Below are 26,606 nucleotides of genomic sequence, written 5' to 3'. Positions count from 1 at the left end.
TGTGATGTACAGCAGAAGCAGGGTATTGCACATGAGTTAAAATACTCTTCAACAATGCACACGTGCTGCTCCAGTGAATACGCCATACTGAATCAACCAGGCACTGTAGTGGCGAAGCGTGAGCGAAGAAAATTCAGGGTAGCCAGGGGCAGCGTAGGATTCTCTCAAGAGTCCAATTTCGCTACAAAATCATAATTTTTAGATTTTTCACATAAATGTATGAATAATGCTTAGGCACATGTTGCATACATCTGGTGACAAAATTTCGTCCTGCTAGTGTTGCCAGCTATGGAGATATGTGCCAAAAATAGCACTTTTTCACAATCCATAAAATCTGCAGTCATAAGTCCATCAAATGATGTACATGATCATTATTGGTTGCAAATGACAGATTTGCATGGCATCACTCATCAGATAATTTCTTACATAGTTTTCTCACTCAAAATTGCATTTCTAGAAAAAGTTTTACGCTACCTTTCAGGGTTCGAAAAATCTCGGTCGCCAGGTCGCCATGGTGTGAGCCTGGCGACTGTGAGCTTTTGTTGTAATATTGCCGTTTTTTAAGTTTGCATGTTCGAAATTTTGAAAATTCTAAGTTCAAATTGCAGTACTGCGTAAGTTAGCAAATGATTTTATCAACGTTGTGAACATTCCATAGAATCGGTAACAATTTCTTACTCCTTGTCCCCGAATCCCCCATTTCCCGCTTTCTCACATGATTTAGCGATGTTTTTAATACAGTGATGCTCAGCTTCTTATAGATTGATTGATTTGTTTTATTTTACTTCGTTTTTTTGCCACTTTTGGGGATGAGTGATGATAATGATGAATGAACACTCACAAACATCCATGCCCAGGCCGGTATTCGAACCCGGGACCCCTGGCATTGTAACGTGATGTGCTAACCACTCTGCCACAGGGACCGGCTCAGCTTCTTATAGTATACACTCAGGGTGCAAAAAATCCTGGGTGGACGGGGAGGAAATCCCCCTCACCAACAATCTTGGCCTCAAAAACCCCCCACCAAAAGTTCCCAGCGGGTGAGAGTTTTGTTATAATAAACAAAAGATAAGAAATTACTTTTAATTTCCAGTATACTTTACTAAGAAAAATATCGGAAACACACACACACATTAGTGTGGTTGTGAGTATTGAATGCATTCTCTCTGAAGAGATCATTAACAAATCTACATCAATACGCACAATAAAAGTAAAATAAGAATGCAAGAAAAGAATAACTATGAAATCTAATTAATTTATATTAACATAAAGCAAGAACAAAACAAAAACTTACACATAATGAAACTACTTCAACTATTTCATAATTTATTAACATCTTTAACCAGTTACTAAAGGAATTAGTTAGCTGCTTTGCAATGTCTCATATCTGATATGTATAAAAGTAACAAATTAATTTCCTTTATGTAATTAATAATAATAATAATATATTTTTTAATTGAGTGATTTAATTTTACTTTTAATAATAGACATGTGGGGAGGGGGGTTTTGTAGATTAAGAACTTTCTCCCCCCGAACAGTTTTCAATGATTTCGCACCCTGTGCACAATTGCTAGTAGGTGGTTTGCTGGTGCCTGATTTTCAGCTTTGAAGAAGATTTTTCGAGCACTGCTGCCTTTCACCAGTTATTAATTTATTTAATTTTCTGTATGGAATAAATTGATAATGTTAAGCATTGAAAAATATATCAATAAATGAGGCTTTATAATGCAAAAAACCCGATGTAAATATCTCTTGCGGTTTTCATGATATAAATGTTCAAAGTTTGGGTTGTGCGAATTTTGAAACACACTGTAGAAGCAGCGCAGCATTGTTGAACACTTGCAGCTTTCAAATTCAGCATAGTTGTAAAATCTCCATCTGCATTGTGAAAAGAGATCTCTTTGTAAATTTCGAAACAAATTGTAAAAAAAAAAGCATCTACAGAAAGAAAACTTGAATGAAAATGCATAGCTCCTTTTGTAGTTTTGTACAAGGGAACATATTGTGTAATTTGCTACGTAATTTGCTAATTTTCTTGTCCACCGATGCCAAGTTTATAGAGGCTTTACCTAAACCTAAAAGCAAATCGAAAATATGTAACCAGAAAGGGAGGAAAGAGACTCCAGCATCTTTCGATAAATGACAGTTCTTGTATATGTTTTTCATCTGCAGCCTGTCTTTCGACTTGGCAGTCAATTTTAGGTAACCTTAAGCACTATGCATCTTATTGATTAGAAAATGTGACATCACATGAGCTACAAATTTTCTTGATCATGTTTCAAAGATCAAAATATAGGAAAAAGGATCAAGATAGAATAAAAATACCGAAATATGTTGTTTTATGTAAAGTAAATTAGCAAATATGTAAAATATGTAATCCTGGTAAATGTGTAAAAATATATAACATAAAACTTGTGCAAAATTATACCGGTTATATAATTCGTTTACATTTTCCTGTTCAAGGTATGTATCTATAAAGGAATAGATAATTTGATATCAAGAATATAGTTGAATAGTGAAGAATATTGGGTAAAGTGTCTGAAACAATTACGTGACACTTCGTATGGAATGAAAAATTCTTCAGTGACGAGGCTAATTTTTATGTTCACGGTAAAGTTAATAAAAAGAATATGCAATACCTGTGATTTGATCATCTACAGTAGACAGATCCCAGCCGAATGGTTGTTGCTGATAAGCTAATGATGTGGTATAGTGTATGGATAACGGGAATGGATGGTCCATATTCAACAACGGAACCTTAAGTGATGAGGGTTTCTTGTATTTGTTAAGTGCACAGGTTTTTCATCCTTGCTTATGGGATATGGCACTTTTCCAGAGTTTTGAAACAGGACAGAGTGTGACCACACTGTGTGGACATTGTGGCAATTTCTTCACGGTAAATTTCTAGGTAGATTGATGGGCAGACAGGGATCTATTAAAAAGCCTGCACATTTCTCAGATCTAACATTTTAGGAGGACTTTGACCTTCAGAAACATTTGAAGAGAATGGTGCATACACTAAAAGTCCGTGATATTGACCATCTGAGAGAAGGCATAGTTGCTGCTTGTGATGATGTTTCACCTACTACATTGCCAAATGTTCTATGTGAGTGTGAGAGATGTCAACGAATGTGCTCACAGGAACATTGACAACATTATAATGCACATATATCATAAGGAAAGATATGCATATAACTTTTTTCTGGTTAAATATATGTTGGGAAAACCTACGCCGCTTCATTTCTCGTGAAATTCTAGCCTGATTTGATATATCACATCATCCCCTTTCCTTTGAAATTTTTGCGTTGAATTCAATATGGTGGTCAACAATATGCCGGACCTGCGCTTGACACACACAGCTAGAGATCTCCCTGTGCCTAACCTATTTCTTTCATGACCAATTATACACAGGATAACTCTTTTACATTTTGTAGGGGGTGTTAAGGGACATTTGACTCGTCATAGTTCATGTAATGAGGCTTTTATCAGTCACATAGTTACACATATTATTTTGTATCTTCTGATCCCATTGCAGTCCCAAAATGACTTTTTGATATGTTTTAGGGTATGGCATGAGGGACCAAATATATTTTTTCACGATTTTTGGTGATGTCATGTTTTGAAATAATCAAGGTCAAAGCCATGGTCACGTGACAAAATTATATTTTTATCTAAAGATAGGCTTGTTATATACCACTTTAAAGCTTGTTCAATTCCCTGTACAATAAGCTTTATTTGAGCTTCCTAGGCGAAATAGGGGCGGAGTTACAGCACATTTAGTATAGCTAAGCGGGCTCAAAAAGGTCAATTTATGCGAAGTTTGACCTTGAATAATTTAACAATTACAAGATGCATGAGACTCAAAATTTTCATAGTTACTAAGTACCATGCATAGTTTCAACGCTCCAATTTTCATGAAAATCAGAGTTGGTCAGGTTGTGGGCTGTGTTGATTTCATATACAGGGAGGTTATTGCAGCATGCCACCGCTTCAGCGTCGGCCGCTTGCCGGCCCAGTCATGCAACAGGTGCCGGCAAATTGCGTAACAGATAGCCCGTTACACAAACCGCTTGTTTTGTAATGTTTCCACTTTTCACAATTATAGTTACAATTACAACTTAAATAAGCACGTACCTTGCCGCAAGGATGCTGGAAAAGGTGTCCTCTAAAATACAAATATTTCTGGCACTTTATTTTTGACATGTAATCTTTCTTAGACACCGCTTCAGCGTCGGCCGCTTACCGGCCTTGTCATGCATCAGGTGCCGCCAAATTGCGTAACAGATAGTCCGTAACAGAAACAGCATCGCGGCGCATAAAGCAAACCGAAAGTGTAAAATTATATTTAAAACTAATAATAATGATGATCACTAACCTTCTGTGTTATAAATGATGTTGAAAATGACCTCCTTCAACACCAATACATTTCCGGCATCTGCGTATGAAATTCCTCTGAACATCCATAAGCTCCTCAGGTGTGATTCTGGCAATTTCTCTTCTTATATTTTCTTTTAAATCCTCTATTGTACGCGGGTTATTCTGATACACTTTGTTTTTTAATGTTCCCCATAAATAATAATCACAAGGAGTAAGATCGGGGCTACGAGAGGGCCACAACTCAGTACTGATAATTCTGTCCTCAAAAATCTCGGCAATAAAATTAAGTGATTCATAAGCAGTGTGAGCAGTAGCAGAGTCCTGCTGAAAAAATGACTGCTGGCATTCAATGTCCGTTAATTGTTCAAAAAATGGTTGTAGTATGTCTCTTCGATACCTTTCACCATTGATAGTACCTTCATAAAAAATAGGCCCTATTATTCTGTGTGCATTCAAACCACACCACACACCAATTTTTGCAGGATGGAGCGGAACTTCATGCACAAGGTCAGGTTTTTCTGCGCTCCAATAGCGATTGTTTTGTGAAATAACTCGGCCATTCAATTCGAACCAAGCTTCGTCTGAAAATATGATTAATTCTGGATTTACTCTGCCAGCAACAATATTATCCAGCATCCAGTTACAGAATCGAACTCTAGTCGCGTGATCGCGCGGTTGCAATTCATGAACCACTGTAATTTTGTAGGGTTTTAATCTAAGTAATTTAGTGGCATTTCGTGCTGAGGATTTTGAAATGCCTGTTTCCTGAGCAAGCCGACGGAGGGATTTTTTTGGAGTATGTTCAAGTCGTTCACCAATTTCGTCTAGCTTTTCTTCCGTAAGAACACGTCGTCTGGAAACACGTTTCTTAGGTTCAAGAGATCCTGTCTCTCGTAATCTTTTAACGAGGTTGTAAACAGTATGTCTGTCCGGAACAGGATTGCCTGGAAATTTTCTTGCGAATCGCCTGACTATTTTTCTGCAAGAGTTCGTTTTCACGTAAGTATCGTACATAAAAACTCTTTGTTCAAGACTATATTTGTTTGGCGGCATAACTAATGAATGAATAACAATTAACACACGATAAAGCACTAGCACTGAACAACACGAGTACTGATAAACGCAAACCGAAGTGAACACGTCTAAACAACTGGTAGCCGACAGCTGTCGCATTCGCGTAGTATCGAGAGGCTTCTCGCGGCTTACCACTACTCCGATAAGCCGCTGACGCTCTTGCGACATCTGAGGAATTTCGCTTCTAGCGTCGGCTCTATAGACACTGGATGGACCAAATTTTGAGGGAAGCACAACAAAAGACTACTCTATGAGGATATGTAATGCTCCTGCCGCAACTTTGAAAAAAAAAAAAAAAAAATATGGAAATTACGACGTTCAGAAATTTTGCGTAATTACGGGGAAAATAGAACTTTGGGATTTGGCCCCCGTTTCCCCCTGGACTCACAATTGTCGGAATTTACATAAAATGTTGCTTTTTGTTCATTCTTACATTTAGAATTTAAATTTCTTAAAAAGATGCAGTTGTTGAGCAGTTATAGCCTTTTATATTCAGTTTATCCCATAGTAGCAAAAGGGGAAAAGTGCTTATTTCAAATGGCGCTCTCAGAAAGAAAAACGCACACAGTGTATGATCGCTACTTTACTTCAAAAATATTCACACGTTAAAATTAAGTGACACTGTTAAATAATTCGTTTATCTGCGCTTTCGTTTTGCATAATAATGTATACGTAACCTCCCCCCTCGAAAATCTTGGGAACGCCACTGACTCTAGTGTTCAAAAGGATTAATCTTGTGTTATCTGCAAAATAAGAGTCACGGTTTTGTTTATTCGAAGGCAAGACAAGAATGAAAAATTGAATCCTTTATGTTGGATGAGTCATTGCTGTCAGAAGCGATATGGGCAGAAATAAAGTGCCAGAAATATTTGTATTTTAGAGGACACCTTTTCCAGCATCCTTGCGGCAAGGTACGTGCTTATTTAAGTTGTAATTGTAACTATAATTGTGAAAAGTGGAAACATTACAAAACAAGCGGTTTGTGTAACGGGCTATCTGTTACGCAATTTGCCGGCACCTGTTGCATGACTGGGCCGGCAAGCGGCCGACGCTGAAGCGGTGGCATGCTGCAATAACCTCCCTGTATAATGACTCCTATGCTACTACATATAACACATATATCAACAGGTGCAAATGCAAATTACCAGGTTGGATTTCTTTAGTAATAATAATATAACAAAAATAACACTACAAAAGTGAAATAACCATTTCCCGTGATATTTTACTTTGTAACGGAACGTTTTGCGACTGCACCATTGTAGCAGAATTCGTGGATGCACTTCCCATTACAACATAATTTTGATCTCACTTTCTTCTACTGCAGAGTAAACAAGGTGGTTACAGAAGTGAAAGTTTTGATAAGCTAAATGTATTGGAGGGAGAGTGGTGGGCATCTCTCCTGCCTGCATTTTTATTTTGCCTCTCTCTGTCATTGTCCAAGTCTCTGCTCCATACGTAATTATTGACACATAGTATGTTATATATTACCTTCTTTCATTTCACAGGTACATCCCTGTTCCATATTAATCTTCGAACGCTTTGATATAGTCCACTACCCATTTGTCCTCTTCTGTTTACCTCCTCATCTATTCTTCCACTTCTCTCAATTAAGCTTCCTATATATTTGAAGCTCTCCACTACCCTCAACTCTTCCGTGTCCATCTTTATTCCTGGTTCATTTCTGGCTCTGTTTCTTGTTGTTATTAGCACCTCACTCTTTTCTGCACTGAATTTCTTTCCTGCTCTTCTGATTTTCTCTCATTCAAACTATCAAGCTGTCTCTGTACTTCTTCGCTCTTTCCTCATATTACTAGATCATCAGTGAACAACAGGGCCTTTATCTCTTCCCCTTCTATCTTCTTCCCCACCTCTTTGTTAATAACATCCATTGTAATTATGAAGAGCAGTGGGGAAAGAGTACTTCCCTGTTTCAGTGTGCTAGTGAACCACTCTGTTATTCCCCCTGGCATCTTCACAGAGCTCTGGTTGGCCTTGTATGTGATGTGCACTCTACACACTATCTCTTCCTCTACTCCTTTCACTCTTACAGCCTTCCTTCTTATGCCTTTTATATATCTAGGAGTGCCATAATCAAATCATTTCCATACTCGTAATGCCTGGTGAATATCAGATCTGTTGATCTGCCTCTTCTAAATCCACACTGTTCCTCTCAAATGTTCAGATCTGTTACTTCCCTTATTCTTTTGTCTATTATTTTCTCATACGTCTGTGCCGAGTGGCACATTAGTGCTATTCGTCTGTAGTTTTTACATTGCTTTCTGTCACCCTTCTTGAATGTGAGAACTATTAGTCCCTTCGTCCAATCTTTTGACACCTCCCTCTCTTACCACACTGTTTTCACTACTCTGTACAGCCACACAAATCACTCTTGCTCCTAGTATCATTCCCACTGACACTTCCATCTATTCCAGGTGCTCTACCTCTCTTCATTCTCTCCAGTGCATTCTCTACTTCTTTCCATGTGAGATTCATTTTTCCTTCACTTCTTCATGTTCCTTTCCTACTACATATTTACATAAAATATTGTATTTATGCCATTTCTCTAGTTTTCATTGAGTACTAAAGATAGTATACAGTTGAAACTGGTTTATATGTAACCCAGTTCTGCATACTTCTGTTTTGTATGTAAATTACTGTAGGTCCCGGCAAAATATGATTAAAAATGTGTTAATTAAACCTTTTGTACGTAATTCATAATTATATGTACTAATTTTCATAAAATACAGTTGATTTGTACTTAAACCAAGCTACAATGTCACGTAAGTATACATTTCTTGTTACAAGAACACAAGTTGAGTTTCATGGCGGCGGTCGGTCTCGAGTTGTAAGAAAGACGAGTGTGACGCGGCGGTGTCACAGAGAAGGCAAGGAGATGCCGCATGAAATCAGAGCATGGGACGCATCTTCTTTTGTATGTACTCACGATACGAAAGTACACACTTTAAAAAAATGCCAAAAGCTGACTTTTGCAGTGTTCCATTATAAAAACAGAACAGCAGTTCCTTCAGTGAACTTATTCAGTTGCTACTGGTCATTCATGAAGAACAGAAAGAAGAAAAGTTACATGCTTGACCAGAAGTGTGCGGGAAGTGTATTCTTAAATGTAATGTACTTTAGAATCAAACTTTTAGATTAATTAATTTACCACTTTATGATGGAAATATACTGTACTATACTGAATCTTGTTCCTCAAAATAGATACAGTGAAAGCATTTTAATAATGGTATGATATCTAAATATGATTTGTAAGCAATCCTTAGTTATACGTATTATTTTCTCTTCATCTTGACATACGCATAACTCAGGTTCATCTGTATTTGAGGGACAAATATTTAAAATATAATTTATCTAAATGGTTCATAGTTCATATTATTTATCTGAGTGGCAGGCCACCACTGTACGTATTTCTCAGGTTTTGGCTACATGAAAATCTGGCTCGTAAGAATAACAAATAAAATGTGTATAAATTGTTGCCACATTTAGTGTGCTGTCTGTGTTTTATCGATAAATTGTTAATAAGAATACAGTTTTTTCATGATCGTTCCTTTATTTCTTGACCAGGTATGAAGAAAAATATTTCACAAGATTACCCATCACTCGTCGTGAGCGTCACTCTTCAAGTGCTCTAACTACAATGGCGACGTTGGGAGATGAAGTGACAAAATTTGGCAATGTAAGTGCACTTGATATGGATGAAACTATGCTTGGGCCTTCTTCATCTGGCAAGAAAAGAAAACTCTCCAAGAACTTGAAAACCAAAAAGAAAGGTAAATGCATTGTAGATAATATTTATGTAGATGGATTGCAGTTCTCATAATTGTGGATCAACCACCTCTGTTCTCTTGGGATGCAGAATTAGTACTTGTCTAGAATCAACTCCAATTTTAACATTTTTTTCTTTATCTTTGCGCACCAAATGAAGCAAAACATTTCAAAATTTCTTCTGATAATATATTTTATTGCATTGCAAGTTCTTTAGCCCATTGTAAGACTTAAAATCAAGGTTCAACTGTATTGATTTTCTAGTCCAAGTAAGACCAAAGGAATTTCTTTTTCTAGAAGTTATATCCTCAAATTTACTGGTTTAGTAACATTTTGGTAATTTGTTCAAACAATGTTAAAAGTGGTGACATGATCATACAATGTTTGGACTCATTGAACGTAATATTAAGGAACTGTCATTTATATTTTTAAAGATTAGTGTGTTTCAAAAGCCACGAGTCTATTTACTTGCAACATAAAACCTTTAATATATTTGCACCAGAGTTTTCTGAATTACGAAGCCTTATCTGCTGATACATTTTTAAATGCCCTTGGTAGTCAGAGTGACTTTTTCTTCCAAAAGGACTATTGCAGAGGAGAAAAAATGATAAAAGACCATATCTAAGATCATATTTTGCAGTTTCATAACTGATGTCATGCTATTCTGTGTTTGTGACCAATATGGTTTGTGTAAGGTAAAGGTGAAGTTCCCAGTCCATATAACACCATGCCATGAAAATATAGCTTCACACATTCTCGATCCATGCAATGTTGGAGGTGATGTGATCAGCGCCATGCTCTGGCTACCTTTACTTCCCGGGGTCCCCCAGATACCCATTGATTTGAGGCTAGGTGGCCCCAGAGCCGCTTTATGCGGCGACAAGGCTGGAAAAATTACTACCTTAGATCACCCATCTCAGGAATTCAACCCGGATCTCCCATGTGGCAGTCAGATACCCCACCAAGTAGACCACCATGGCTTGTGGTGGCATAGGGTTCGTTTGCAGCACTTATTAGGTTTAGACATAACACTTTTATTTAAAAGATTATAAAGTGACATTTTAATGCCACTCAATCATAATAAGTGGCACTGAAGGTCCCAACATTTTGTCATCATGTGCAGGCAACATGCACTCAAGTACTGACCATACATCTTCATGAAAAATGAGTTATACTTTTGCTTGGAAATTTTTGTTGCACCTGGCAACACTTTACAGCAAGATTACTTAATGGATACCAGCACATGTGGAATGGAGCATGAACAAGTGAAACCAGGTTGGGGACCTGCAACTAAAAATCGTTTCGGAAGTGCCATTCCAGGTTAAAATTATGATTTACAATTTGTCATGTGGTAAATTGTCAGTATTTGTGTACATGTCTGCATTTTGCTGACAAATTCTGGACAACCAGTGTTGTTAGCTAGTAATGTGTGTCACTAAAATGTCAAATTTTATCATCAATTGTTAGGTAACCACTCACAGGCCTCTTTTTATATCAAAGATAAAGGGGGAGGAGCTTGCAATACCCTGAGTGTTAGCTAGGAGCTGGCTTCACCTCGGTTGCATCTTCCTAGCCAAATAGAGTGAACTGTAATTAAGAAAGATTGCTACTGGGCTATCTTCTCTTCCTCATCCTTCTGGGATGCTTGTGCTGCTGGCATCCAGGCCTGGCTACCCTGATATTTGCCAGTCAACATCTGGGAGTCATCTGAACTCTGTACTGTGGGCCTGCTGCGTATATACCATCAGGATGACAACAGCCCAGTCATGTGGAAATTTGAACATGCAAGATACGTATATATTCTCAACACACGAAACTTGAAGAGTTGCTAACCTTGTACAGAGAATTATCATTATATTACCATGTAAAAATCCCAACATGAATTAGCAAAAGAACATAGCAAACGCAATACTAATGACTAAGCATGTGTTAAGGCTTGGCTGGATAACAGCTTTTTCTGAATTTTGCTCTCTCGAAAAGTCGCTGTCGTATTTCAAAATCTGAAAAATTCGAATTCCTTCTAGGGCATTGACATAAATCTTCATGTGGCTTGCTTTTGCTGTCGCGTAGATATTCTCAATAGTTTCATGATTATGTGACATTGCTCAAGACAAGAGCATAAGCAAACCACATGAAGATTCACATGAATGCTCTAGAAGGAATTCCAAGCAGATGTAATTTTTCAGATTTTGGAATATCAAACTGTTTTTTTGAAAGGAGAGGAAAATTTGAAAGAAACTGCCTTTGCGTGGGCCAAAGGTGCAGCCTCAAAATGGAAACATCACAACAGTGGTATTATTGACTATGCAGCACCATGTTGAAAAATATGATATGAGAAAACAAAGGCCATTCGATTATGCATCTAACTTTGACACATTCCGGATGTGCAGCCCATTGTACAACTACTATCCAATAAAACAGGCAATGGGCATAGACCATCCTTCACTAAACATTCAGATTGTGAATGAATGATGGCCTGTATTTGCATCCCATCTCTTGGGTATGTTTATTGTGACCATTTCTTTAAAATTCCAAGTGCTAGATGACTCAAAAATCACTGCTGAGTGATTTGTACTTGTGTCAAATTACGTTACACTTATGCTTATGCTCTTGAGAATTGCATTGAACAATTTTAGTGCACATTGTATAAATCCTTCACGAGGATTCCAATTCGGATTTCGTAAGTTACCAACGGTTTTGAATCTGAAGTAAAAGTGTTAAGGTTATTTTATTTTTTCAATATTACATGTTGAAAATATGTTTTGGTAACTTTTATTACGTTTATTTTTTTTCTTTAAAAAAAATTGTTACATTAATAAATGTGAGAAAATGTATATCGTCATATGAGAACTACAGGAACGAAACTTAAAAAAACTGTTTTCAGTTTTGTTTAAATAAACTCGTCTGAAAGACCTCTATTTGGAGCAGATCAACATATCTTCACTTCTAATCATTAGGAGTAAGGTGAAGCCATGCATCTCCAATGTACTGACTCTTTTTGAGGGTAATACATATTCCTAAGTATACATTATTTCCTCTTTTCTATAAATTTGATAAATTGGAGTTACGTCTCTGGTTCTCTCATGACGATATAAAATGTAACATGTTACATATATATATATATATATATATATATATATATATATATATATGGAAAGAGGATGTTTTGTAAGAAAGGTTTGGTAATTAACAACAAATTGAGAAAGATATGTTCAATGGTTATTTTTTTTTAAAAAAAAGCACGGGAAAAGTCTATATGGGAAAACATTTCAGGTCAGTCCTCAAAGTTTTAAAGAAAGAACTGCATGTGAACAGAACACTGATGGTGGTCTTGGAGAGCTGTAATTTGCAATAAAACATATTTACAATAAACTAAAATGCAAAATAGTGGCAGAGATTTCACAGAACCACATTACTCAATATAACAGTCATCATCCTTTGCCGTTTCCTGCCTCTGGCTGCGTCAGCATAGAAGTCAAGCCTCTCAATTTTTTACTACTCTTCAACCACTCCTCTCTTTCCACAGTGTTCTAATCTTGTCATCTTCTACTAACACTATCCACTATCTTCACTGACATCTTGTCCCCCCCCCTTTTTTGGCCTTATTCCCACTCCTTGTGCATTGTAAGCTCTTATTTCCTCATTCATTCCTTATTCTATCTCTTTTAGTCTTCCCAATATACTCCTTCAAAATTTCATCTCCACTGCCTTCATCTTTCTTTTGTCTCTGTCATTGTCCAAGTCTCTGCTCCATATATAATTATTGGCACATAAAATGTGTTGTATTTTACCAGGGTTGCTGCGGTCTGGAAAACCTGGAAAACAGGGAAATGTCAGGGAATTTTGCAGATCATGATACGGTCCAGCTATTAAGCGTATGGCTACAAGGCTTGGTCTTCACGGCCAGAAAAAAGAGAAACCATAAGCAGATGTATTCTGTGAGATTTCTTGCTGTGTCATCATTCAATGTACTTGAATGTGTCGGACATAAGTCCAGTTTTATATTAAATATGTTAATTGTTCACCGTCTGGTTTTTATCTTGTGCAACTTAGTATTAATCCACATTACCAAGTCCTTCACTCCGAACCCATCAGATCATCTGGAATTTACGTGCATTTTGGAGTCTGCAAGAGAAAAAAGTTCCAAATTAACAAACAGTTGACTTCCACTTCTGGATTCGGTTCTTGTGATTCAACTCCCAAAAAAGATTCAGTTTAGAAACTTGTTTCTTTCGTTCTTTTGATTCTCAGTCTTGTTCAAAATTATGGTTCCTTCGAATTTCTGTAATAAATTTTCATTTATTAATACTAGATATTAGAAAGAATATTTAAGTAAAATTGCAGTCCAGATATCTGATTGATAACTAAAGTACATTGACAATATGAACATAATTATCGGAAAAGTTGGTGAAGTTGAGGTTATCGTCTATTATTTTATAGATCTTAGCTTTGTTGGCATTTCCTATATGCAACAAAAATTTCTCCAGATGCTGTGTTCTTATAAATGTATGCAAAGAAGCAGCATTTTCTACGACACTATAAATCCGCCAGAAAATTAAAAATTGTGTATGGTTCATGAACTTTTTCTGTTGTTTTTTTATATTGTGGAGATCTGTTAATGGTGAAATCATGTACCTCTGTTACGTTAGCCTGAAAGTTAGATGCACGTGATTGTAGCACCCAATACATTTAACCTTTTGAGTCCCCAAGGCCATTTTCACATGTAACCCCTTGGTCCCAAGCCGATTTTGAGCAAAATGCAGAGTTTCAATTAAATGAGTGTAGATCGGAGGCTAATTGCCCTAGAGAGATGAGTGATATACCGTTGTACGCGGAATGAACTAGAGATTCAGACTATATGGGATTTATGCAAATGCGGCATATATGTGGTGGGGGGAGGGGGCTAACTCTCAAAATTTCGGAAAAAAAATGCCCCCCCCCCCTTCCCTTCCAAGGAAAAAGTACATGACAGTGTCGACATGCACATGGAAATGATTGCTGACATGTAAGGAACACAAAAATATTTGCATTATTATCATATGACCAATGTAACGTGAGTTGTACCCCCAAAAGGAATGGTCGGTACGCCACTGATTCAAGCTTCAAAATGCAGGGGTACCTTGAAATGACTTTAGCTCAGAGACTATTTGCCCTGGAGATATGAACATTATACCGTTGTACGCAGAATGAATCACAGATTCAGATGATATATAATTTATGCACATTCGGCGTACATATGGAGGGGGGAAAGGGGGAAATCCCCTGAAAAATATATTTTTTAAAAAAATGGGGTTTCTCCCCCCCCCCCCAAAAAAAAAGGATATGAAAAGTTCAAAATGCACATAGATATTATCGCTGGCATGTAAGAAACAGAAAAATATTTGCATCATTGTTATATGACCAATGTAACGCGAGTTGTACCCCTGAAACGAAAGGCTTGTACGCCACTGTCTCAAGGTTCGAAATTGAGCGAAATGCAGAGTTACATTGAAATGACTATAGCTCAGAAACTAAATGCCCTAGAGATATGAACGATATACCGTTGTACGCTGAATGAATCACAGATTCAGACGATATATAATTTATGCACATTCGGCGTACATATGGAGGGGGAAAGGGGGGAAATCCCCTGATTTTTTTTTAAAAAAATGGGGTTTCCCCCCACCCCGAAAAAAGGATGGCAAAATGCACAAAATGCAAAATTTATGCAAATTCGGCATATATATATGGAGGGAGAAGGGAGGAAACCTCTCAAAAATAATTTTTAAAAATATAGGAAGAAGAGTACAAATAAGAAGGTTTCTTTGTATTTACCTTTGCTGCTCCAAATCCCAGGCTTGGTCTGGAGCCATGATGCCTTACTTCTGGTGGTATTCCATAAAAAATGGCTCCACACACAGGGGCACCTTGCAGGTAACGCAGCGACATATACTTCGCCGTGAAGTTCGTGGCCTGCACAGCACACATCTCCGTTGTTCCCATGTCATGGTGGGGAAGTGACGGAAGCCTCTTACCTCGTAGTGCGGGTTGGTGAATGGAGACAAACTGATGATGGACCAAGTTGTGCCGCACCTTGGGGAGCTGGGGTTCGAGTGCCTCGCCCGCCACTTGTCCCCAAAAGACTTATAGCCAACTTCTCACAGAACTCACAGTGTCTCACGTTCTGATGAAATGTCTTGAAGAGCAGGTAGGCATTGAGGATACATTGGTCGAGTAGGTGGAAGAAGAGCTTGACAGTCCAATTCATGGTTTTTTGTTGGACACCTTAGGAATTAGTCATGCAGTCGGCCTTGTCAACGTAACCCATGTGGCTATTGTATTCGCATACAATAGCCGGCTTGAGTACGTTGCCATGGTCATCGAAGAAATATCCCTCAGCTGGTGACTGATGGATGTTCATCAACAGTTATACCTCTCTCTTGTCTTTCCAACATATCACAGTCAAGTCATTCTTCACCCGAACACGTAGGTCACCTCTCTTCAGCTTCCAGTCAGACTTTGAAAAGTTGGGTGGGAGGACTTTTCGTCGGGGATTAACGGTCCCGCAGCAATAGATACTTCTTGTTGCGAGATCATCAAATAGCTCTGGAGAAGAGAAGTAGTTGTCCATAAATAATTTATGACCAACTCCCTTCACCTTCTCAGTCAACGCTACAACTAAACCATGCATCGCTGATGTGGCAGTTGCTCTGTTCTTGTCCTTGCCCAGATATACGGTCATGTCATAGGTGTATCCCAAAGAAACACAAGAGGTTTGGGATCAAGATCTACAAACTCTGGAATATAATGTTTGAAGATGACTTTCCCTTTGTACAAGACCATAGCTTCGTCAGCTGCTAAATGCTCTGTAGGATAGTAGCAATTAGAGCTAAGCTCATTGATATTGTCAAACACAAACCTCATCTTCCACAGCCTGTCATAATCGGGATCTTGGGGGGAGGGGTTCTTCGTGTTGTCCTCAAAGTGTAGGAATCTGAGCAAGTGAGAAAAGCGGTTACGTGAAATGTGTTGTCCGTAAAACTGTGTGTGAAGGTGGGGTTCTCTGGACCAGTAGTCTCGCCAACGTAATCTGCGGTCATGTCCCATTAGTATTGTCAAACCAACGGAAGTATTCATTTCGTCAATGGTCATGTCACGTTCGGGCTTTGTCGTTGGTGCTTTGTGATATGTTGGTGGTAGTACCTATTGGTCTCAGTCCCCAGATGGTGGAAGATTTCTTCGGAGAAAGTCAAGGAAAAAAAGTCCAAGGAAGAGGGTGCATCGTCAATGTGTCGAACCTTCAGTCCAGTCTGTCCTAGGAAAGGTTGGGGGTTGGGAGCAGTTCTACCAGTTCGGGAAGGGGGTTGCCAGTCGGATGGAGCAGGACGAGGGGAAGGGGAACGTCTTTGTGACATTTCATCAGAATCAGATTCTGGTGATATATCAGAGGGAATGAGAAGCTCTTCTTCATCCCACTCGGAGTCTGTATCCATATCCTCCAGCTCATCTCGGATTTCATCAGAACAGAGAACACCGGGGGCAGCAATGGTCGACTATAAGCCTTTTGGGGACACAGCAGGCACAAGCGACACTAGCACACTTTTCACACCACAAGAAAAACACATAGATGACAAAAAAGTCCTTGGAAGTCTCGCACTTGGGCACAAAACGACACACACCTACGCACAACTTTCACGGACAAAAAGCTAGAACGTAGTGAAAAATGAGCGCCGATTCTTGCAGCTGCTGAAATTCTATTTTTAGACAATGCAGGATAACCTGTGTTGCAACTTGTGGAACACTTGTGCTCAAAAACAAAGGTTTCCTTCAGCGTGCCTCGAAATTCCATTCTCACAACGCAGATTCAACAACCAGTCTTCCCCCTCCCCCCAACCCCACCACCTACTTGCGCCCGCACGGAAAAGTTTCATTTTGTCATCGGATACTGATAAACAAGCTTCCTTCGAATGCAGTTACCAGGCAGGAGTGAAAAACATTGCTTTAGAACAACAAAGCCGGTCTTCCTTTGTCGGCAAAAATTTTCCCTTGGAAAGAGACGCAAAGGAGAAGTCCCTTTTCCCACCTTTCCCCCTCAATTTTCATGAAGGAAAAAAAGTGCAAGAAATTTCTGTTAAATACATATATTAGGAACAATATATATTGATGAGGGAAACTGAGCAAACGTTAGAACATTGCCTCTGCACACAGTACATTGACCCAATCGTGCAACCAATACCTTGCACACCGCTGACCTAGCACTAACATTCCTCCGTCGCTCCGCGGTGGCTCAGTCGGTAACGCGTCTGACTACCATGCTAAAGGTCCCAGGTTCGATCCCCGGCCAGTTCAAATCCGGGAACTTTTCTAACGTTGGAAGCGGCCCCGGTGCCCACCCAGCATCGAATAACATGGGTACCTGGGGAAACCTGGGGGTTAAGGTGGTCAGGGGCGTGGTGCTGATCACATCTCCCCCACTCACGACCGGATCAAGAAAGTGTGGGATGTTACACCCACACCCCCTATACGCCTTCATGGCGTGGTGCTAAGCACAGGGGAACACTTTACCTTTTTTTTTTTTTTACCTTTTTGACACAGCGTCTCGATCGAGATGCTTGGGGCCACGAGGGTTACATTTGGGTATCTCGACCGAGACATTTGGGACCCAAAAGGTTAATGCCGATTATAATTTTACATTTTACTCTTTGAATTTTCACATGTTCTTGTGTGTGTAGAATGAAATTTGCTAAAAAGAAAAAGTTGTGAAAGTGAATATTCATAATAATTAACGGATTATATATTTAATTGAAAAACACAAGATGCAAAAGGAAAAATCATGATGTTAAACATGTCTGGAAAAATTTCATTTTTGTACTGGGAAACCTGGAAATGTCAGGGAATTTCATAATCAAAATATCATACCCTGTAAAGAAGACTTTGATAAATTCCATTTTCTTGTAAAATGTTTACATGATATCAATGTTCTTCTTGAAGGTTCGCATAACCACTTTTTGTACATGCAAAATAATCTAACACAGTTATTTTGAGTGGTTTTTATTTAATTTTATCGGCGTTGTTTCGTTCTGGTCACCCAGAAATTTTTTTCGTTCTGGTCACCCAGAAATTTTTCAAGCTACACATAGAACAACACAACCTCACATGGCTAGTCACTCTAAACTTCTAAAGAATTAATGTCCTTATTTCCTCCTAGGTAAAACTGTTTTTTTCACCTTGCAGCTGTTATGGCTGGCTGTTTATCCCCCCTCCATCCTGTAACCTACTCTTCTTGTCTTCCGTCCCCTCCTCCATCCGTGTGGCATTGACCTTCCCTTTCTCCTTGATCTGATCTGGTAAGGTGAAATCTTCCAAGAAAATTGAAGGGCTCTGGAAACTTAACCAACTTGCTGTCCACATGCTTTTTTATTAGTTCTACCCATTTTATTCCATTCCAACTTCCCCTACGTTTTTGTTAATTTCCTCTCCCCTGTTTATGCATATGTGCTTTGTCTCTGCCACTTTCCTCTCTATTTCATTTTCCCCTCTTCTTCTTCATTTTTACTTTCTTAATCCTGTGCCCATTTGTCAACATATGCTCACTCAATGATGTTCTTGGATCTTCCTCTTTAATGTCTCTCCTATGTACTTGCTTTTACATCCACCACATTCTACTTCATATACCCCTGCCATTGCCAATTCATCACTCTCCTTCTCTCCTTTGTACCGTATCAATCCCTAAGATTATATGTTTATTTTATAAAAGCCTCTCTGAATGCTTCATGTTGACCAGGGCATTCACTTGTTTTTCTCAGTTGTCTCAACCTCTGAGGCATGTAAACAATGCACAGTGTTGTGCTATGCAAACCTCCTGAGCTATTCAGGAAACAGGTAGTTTCTTCTGCCTATGGAGTCAGCGGTTTGCATAGTGGCAATTAAAAACACGATTCGGCATGGAGGAAGAGCTCCATGGCCTAGGGAATATAGAGGTGAGACAAGCTGAGAGGTGACTGACTTTGGATTGGAATTGAGAAAGGAGAAGAGGTTAGGAGAGCAGTGGAGCAGAAGTGAGACAATGCTCTGGTCAACCGATAGAGAAGCCAACAGAGGACTTAGAATATGTTTATTCATCGTAATTATCTTCATTCGTCAGATAGACAGGTAACTATCCTAAGACCCAGCCATGATTCAGGTTCAAAGGTTCAGAAAACCCAACGAGTGACCATTGTCTTTTCTAGCAGTTTAGTTCCTAAATCTTATTTGTACCTTTCGTATTGCCAAGCGTTAACTCGTCATGCCAATGACGAATGCTCTCATTAAACCATTTCTCAATACTCTTTGGTGGCTTGAAAGCTGCTCTTAGTTCATACTTTGCATAGATGTTTCTTATCTTTTTCTCCATCTTTCTTCTGAATGGCACACTCACACACTTCTCTTCCTGTGCATTCTTATCCTCCTCTTCTTTTTTCTTTAGTGTTTGTCTCTTTTTTAATTTTCTTCTCTCTTCTTCTTATGATGTGAATTATATCCCCTGCTTTGTATCCATTTTCCTGTGCTGCCTACATTATCCACTTCATTTCTCTGTCATAGCTTGCTTTATTGTTGCATAATCTCGCTGCCCTCCGTACCAAATTCTCCCAAATGTTGTCTTTGGTTCTCCTTTCATATGCCGATTCCTTGTGGATATACTTTCTCCCCACTAACTTTTTATGGTACACCCCAGTTTCAATTCCTTTACCTTTCACTTTAATAGATATATCCAGGTAGTTAATTTTTGCAGTGTCCATTTCTTCTTTTGTGTACTTTATTCTTTCATGACCTTCATTCAATGATCTAAAGATTCCTTCTGTTGTTTCTATGCTTTTTGCTATGAAGAGCACATCATCCACGTATCTCCTGAACAGTATCACCTCATTTTTCAAGGTTTCCATTGCTCTCTTCTCTATCCAATGGATACATATATTGGCTAATAAACATGATAATGGTTCCCCATAGCTAATCCTTCCTTCTGTTCAAATACTTCTCCTCCAAAACAAAACACACTATGACTTACGCACACATCTGCCCATCTTATTATAATCGATATTGTTAATTCTTCCACCTTTGCTTCTCGTAACACCTGCAAGGTAGAAAACCAGTTTTACCTAGGAGGAAATAAGGACATTAATTCCTTAGAAGTGTAGAGTGACTAGCCATGTGAGGTTGTGTTGTTCTATGTGTAGCTTGAAAAAGTTCTGGGAAACAAGAACGAAACGTCGCAGATAAAATCAAATAAAAACCACTCAAAATAACTGTGTTAGATTATTTTGAATGTTTACATGATCATTTCATTACCAATAAATTTCCCCACCGTGTACTTCTGTATTCAGCTTTTAGGATTTTTTGTTTTATTTAATTTTTAAGTATCATAAATAGAATAGAGAACTTTAATGTATGGAATGGGAGTTTTTCCCTTGTTTGTTTATTATTTCTCTTATTGTCCATTAATAGTTCTGTGCTTTGATGTTTGACATGTTTATGTATTTATTTGTGCAGTAATGTGGAATACGGCAAGTGTGCAATGCTTCTATGTAGTGTTATATTCAGTGCCATTGTGTTATTGACAACATGCTTGATAGGTAATTTGGTTTTAAAATAAAATGTGCAATAATAGAAACTGACCTTGCCAGAGCTGTTGTGCTGTGCAAAGACAGGAATCGTTAATTTATGAGGCATTTTTTCTGTGTGTCCAATTAAGTGAAGTACAGGTGACTAACTTTCAGTCAGTGCAAATGCCATTGAGACAAAAACGTTAAAATAGAAACAGCTTCAATTGGAGATTCAGCACACGATCACCAACACCATGAACAATCATGATAGACCCTCAGCCATTCTGTGAATTTTGACTAAAGATATTGTCATGCACATTATGTTCTGAAATTTCAATGTTTAGAATGTTTTATATTAATATACAAACAATGTTAAATTGAATAACTTATTTATTATCGAACAAGTGCATACAGCAGGTTAACATCTGCAGCTGTGTGCAGCCATCTTGTCTGCTCCACTGTTGCCAGCCACTGGTCTACATATGTTACAATATGTTACAGCTCATTTTTTTTATATATATGTAATGATTTAACATACAATACATACATCAAATCACTATCAACAAAACATAATCCTTAAGTTTTTCTGGTTTGTTTATTCTTCTACCAGACTTTGTTGTGTAAGACTCACTTTGTACGTCAATTACTCTATTGTTAACTGAGCTATGTGATTCAGAATTTCTCTGTGTACCAGCATTTGTTTCAGTGTTGATACCTTCCAATTCACCATCAAACATATTACTACTAAATGTAGGTGCATTACATGATTCTCTTAAATGCAACTTGTTTCTTCGAAGAAGCTGGTTATTTTCATCTTTGACTACATAGGATACATAGATACATGACTTTCTATTACTTGTCCTGGCACCCATACCTTATCTTTGCAAATCAAACAATTTTCATTGGAATGAAAATTAGGTCTGTTATGTGCAGACCTATCATAATAAAATTTAGCTTTGCTTTGTTTTTGTGCCATTGATTTTGTAACATTTAATTGTAACTCAGGCTTAAGTAGCTCCTTGCTAACTGGTAAACGAGTTCGTACTCTCCTGCTCATTAACAATTGATCTGGTGTTACTTCTAACCCTACAACAGGAGAATTTTTATATTCCATTATAGCCAACAGAATGCCTGAGCTTGTCTCACGACATCTCCTTAACATACCTTTTGCTATTCCAACTGCCTTTTCCGCCAACCCATTGGATGTAGGATACCTTGGACTACTAGTTATAAAACTAAAATCCCACTTCCTTGCAAACTTTTTTACATACATACATATTATCACATATGAATATAACTTTTAGCTTATCAATTACCTCTACTGCTGTTTTATTTTGGAGTTTCACTACTTCCAACCACTTAAATAAGATGTACCTGCAAATTCAAAAATATCTACACCTACTTTTTCAAAAGGTACTTCTGGAATTGAGTGTGATATCAACAATTCTTTGCAATTAGCTCTTTGAAACTTTTCACAGACCCTACATTTTAAGATTAAGTTTTCAATGTCTGACGTCATTCCTGTCCAGTAGCCTATTTTTCTGGCTTTCAATTTAGTTTTAACTATACCAAAGTCCTCTTCATGCAACAATGATAATATTTTGCTTCTTAGTTCCAGTGGAACAATTACCTTATGACCTAAAAATACTAAACATTCCTCCACATAAATATCACTACGGAATTTATAATACAACTTCAACTCTTCAGGTATATTTTTCTTGTCATCAGGCCATCCACTTACATGATAGTCTATTAATTTACATAACACTGGATCACTTTTTGTGAATTTAACAAATTCTTCCTTTCTTGAATCACTTATTTGTAAGTGTTTAGATATAGTATGTACAACTTCAGACAAAAATGGAACTATTGGGTTGTTCTCTTTTACGTATGACCTTGACAATAAATCTGCTATATGCATATATTTACCTTGAATATACATTACATTAAGACTGTATTTTAATAATCTTGCTTTCATTCTTTGCAAACTGTTAGACATCACACTTGCCACTTGTTTCTTCATTATTGAGACTAATGTTTTTTTTTCAGTATGTACTACCATCTTCCTACCATATACATAATAATGAAATTTTTTAACCAAATATACTATAGCCAACATCTCTTTTTCAATCTGTGCATAAGAGTTCTCTGCCTCGGTTAGACTACGTGAAGCATACCCTCTTGCAATAAGCAGGAACCCAAATCTTCACTTGACTCATCACACTGAATAACAATTTATTTTTTTACCATCAAATATAGCCAAAAGTTTAGTTGATGACACTTTGTTTTTCAACTCTTGGAATGCCTTACTGTGTTTTGGTAACCACTGCCATGCCACATTGCTTTTGAGAAGTTCTCGTAAAGGTGCCGTTAAAGTAGACATGTCGGGTATAAATTGATGCAGATAATTTACCATACCCAGTATTCTTTGCAACTCCTTTTTGTTTGTGCGATGTTCAATGTTAAGAACTGCTTTTACCTGTTCCTGATCCGCTTTTATACCCTCCTTACTAAACACCTTACCTATATATTTAACTTCACCTACTTTGTATTGTACTTTTGTCGGATTAAACTTTACATTTAACTTCCTTGCTCTTTCCAGTACCTGTTTCAGAATTTTATCATGCTCTTCTTCATTTTCTGTTGCAATTAATAGATCATCAAATACACTCTAACCCCCGGAATGTCACCAAAATTCTTTTCATTGATTCTTTGAAACACTTCAAGTGCCAGTGCCAAACCAAACGATAGTCTTTTAAATCTATAACACCCAAATAATATGGTAAAAGTACACAGTTTACTTGACTTCTCCTTTAATTCCACATGATAAAACCCATCTTTCAAGTGAAGCTCAGTATATACTGACTTATTATTTAGCTTTGTACTTACATCCTCAAAGCAAAATTTCTTTTGATGGCTTTGTTCAGATTTTGTGGATCCAAACACAAACGAAGAGAACCATTAGGCTTTTCTATAATTACTAAGTTACTAACCCAATCTTGTGGATTTTCTTCTTTACAAATTATACCTTGTTTTTCAAGTTTTTCTAAACTCTGCTTTAACTTGGGTCTTATTGCATGAGGAACTCTTCTTGGAGGCCTAGCAACAGGTATTACCTGTTCATCCACCTCTATATTTAATGTGCCACTACACTTGCCTACATCTTCAAACACATCTTTGTTACTCTGAATAAACTCACATGTTTCCTTATTACATACCAGATCTACTTGTACTTGTACCAAATTTAGTGTATCACATGCCCTTTGCACCTAGAATTGGCTTACACTGACGATATTCATCCTTAATTATTATGAATTCTAAGTTGCTACTATCAATTTTAGTCCTGCACTTTAAACTTATGACTCGAAGTGGACTAATCCTTGCACCACCATATCTTTCTAACACTACTTTTGTAGGCTTCATTTTACAATTGGGTTTGACTTGTTTCAACAATCTCCACAGCATTACATTGACCTCAGCACCTGTATCCAGCTGGAATACCATATTTTCATTTTCTACCTTAACTTTTTCTAGCCATTCTCTATTGGTTTGACTTTAAGCACTCATTTTAGTGGCACTACTCACAACTCACAACAGATGTTACACCTAGCACATCACTTTCACTATCAGTCATACTCGACTCTTGTTGTTTCATCTGCACATTTTTCACTTGCTTAATTTTGCATCCCACTGCATAATTATTAGAGCCACCACACTGCCTGCACTGCTTGCCATATGCTGGACATGAGGCTTTTTTATGTTTTCTCTTGCACTACTTGCACAAGAAGTCTTGTTCCTTTTTTTGTCATTGTTTCCTTCTGAATTTTTTCATGGCACCCTTGGTATATACTTCACGGGAACGAGTGTCCTGATGCGATTTCACCGTTGCCACTGAAGATGATACTGCACTTCTATTTTGAATTATATTATAGCCTGTTGTTTGCTAATTTCCGAAGTCTGACCCATTTCTATGATCTTCTGTAAAGTTAGTTCTCCTACTTGCAACATTTGTTCTTTCAGGGTTTCATCAAGACTTAACCAGTTTCTTCAGATCCATAACAAAACTTTCACTTTCTTCCTGTGTATGAGAATTGAATACATAGCATTCTACCACTACGTTCTTTTTTGGATTTGCATAGTTTTCAAACTGTTGCAGCACACATTCAAAATCACGTTGATCCTCCTCTGATAACTTAAATGTGTTGAAAAACTCAACTGTGTCATCACCAATTACATTAAATAATATAGCCACTTTAACATGATCAGGTTTCGCATCATGGCCTGCCGCCAACATATAAATTTGAAACATTCACCATTCCATCTGTTTTCCGCGATTGTGCCATGTTTTATATTAATATACAAACAATGTTAAATTGAATAACTTATTTATTATCGAACAAGTGCGTACAGTAGGTTAACTTCTGCAGCTGTGTGCGGCCATCTTGTCTGCTCCACTGTTGCCAGCCACTGGTCTACACATGTTACAATATGTTACATAGAATGTACGGATAATTTCAATAAGTGAGTAAGTTTGAACAAGAGAGCAAGAATTCATAGCAAATTACAGTAACAACATTAAGATTTTTTGCTAATAAATTCATATATTATATTTTCTGAAACATTCTAATTCTCTAGCATTCTTAAACCCAAAGGTTTATGGCTGCAGCAACACAAGCCTTCCATCTGTCCCTATACTGGGCAAGATCAATCAAATCTTTTCCATCCTTACAGAGTTCCTTTAGGTCCATCTCAACGTTATCCCTCCATCTTCATCTTGGTATTCTGACAGGTCTTTTACCATCAGGTTTCCCAAGAATTCTGTAAACTCTTCTTTCCTCTCCCATTCATGCTGCATGGCCTGTCCATCTAAGTCTTCTTGATTTATTTATTCTAATATCTGGACATGAATACATATTTCTGAAACATTAAAATTAAAATATGAAAACTTTGTAATTTAATTAATTCAAACTTTTGATCTCAATTTCCATTAATTTTACATTCTCTACAGAGAAAAAGTTCTTGTTTTTAAAAATTCTCCTTATTCAATGTCTTCAAGCCACAAATTTTATTCACCTTTCTTGGTACTTGTAAAGGATGCACAGTTAAATCTGCACAGTTAAATCTTGTTTTTAGAAATAACATTTTCCTAGTGTTGTTTAGGTGATGCTCTATATTTCCTTATTGCAAATTTAAGCGGGTTTTCCAATTAATTTCGAAGGACTATCATTGCTTTCAGTAACAAAGATTACAGCATCTGGCTAGAACATCACCTACACAATATTAAAACTGCATTTACTGTGATCATTATAAACTATTAGTGCTTTCTGTGTTATGTAAGTTGATATGATTCACTACAGAATCGCAATAACCCAGTGTTATGTGACAGTTACAGAACACAATAGATTTTTCTGAGGCATCTTTCACAAATAGGGACTTCAGTTAGCAATGAAAACAGATATACACAGACTTCATTTGCATTAAGAAATAAGACACCTAGTCAAAAATGCAGTATTGTTGGTTATTCCCTCAAGATATTTTGGTGTTCAGTCAGGAGTGTGTGTTTCTAGAAAATGAAGATCATTTTGATTGGGGATTTGGCTTACTGCTTTATTGGCTGACCCACGAGAACATAGCTATTCCTTTGTTTGTTTATTTGATTGACGGATTGAATAGTTGCACAGATAGGCTAATCAGGATTGGATCTATAGTTTAAAGTGTAATCCGAACCACTGTGCAATGTGCCTTCACTGGATATCAAACCTGGTACCCCTTGATTACAAGGCGATGGCATTACCACTATGCTATCAGAGAAAT

The 26,606-nt window shown here is 37.6% G+C and overlaps 1 protein-coding gene across 1 annotated transcript in view; it reads left to right on the top strand.

Annotated features, from left to right (window-relative positions):
- Window positions 1-26,606, top strand: part of LOC145991365 (neuroguidin) — an 83,731-nt gene that overhangs the window by 56,597 nt on the left and 528 nt on the right. The window contains exon 7 of the mRNA XM_083127359.1: window positions 9,034-9,239. Coding sequence (XP_082983485.1) covers window positions 9,034-9,239 — 206 coding nt within the window. The remainder of the gene's footprint in view (window positions 1-9,033; window positions 9,240-26,606) is intronic.

The sequence above is a fragment of the Lepisma saccharinum genome, chromosome 8, assembly GCF_977018435.1.
Source record: "Lepisma saccharinum chromosome 8, izLepSacc3.1, whole genome shotgun sequence".
In the NCBI taxonomy this organism is placed as follows: domain Eukaryota; kingdom Metazoa; phylum Arthropoda; class Insecta; order Zygentoma; family Lepismatidae; genus Lepisma; species Lepisma saccharinum.
Note: the sequence above shows the minus strand (reverse complement) of the source record. Positions and strands in the feature narration are given on the sequence as shown.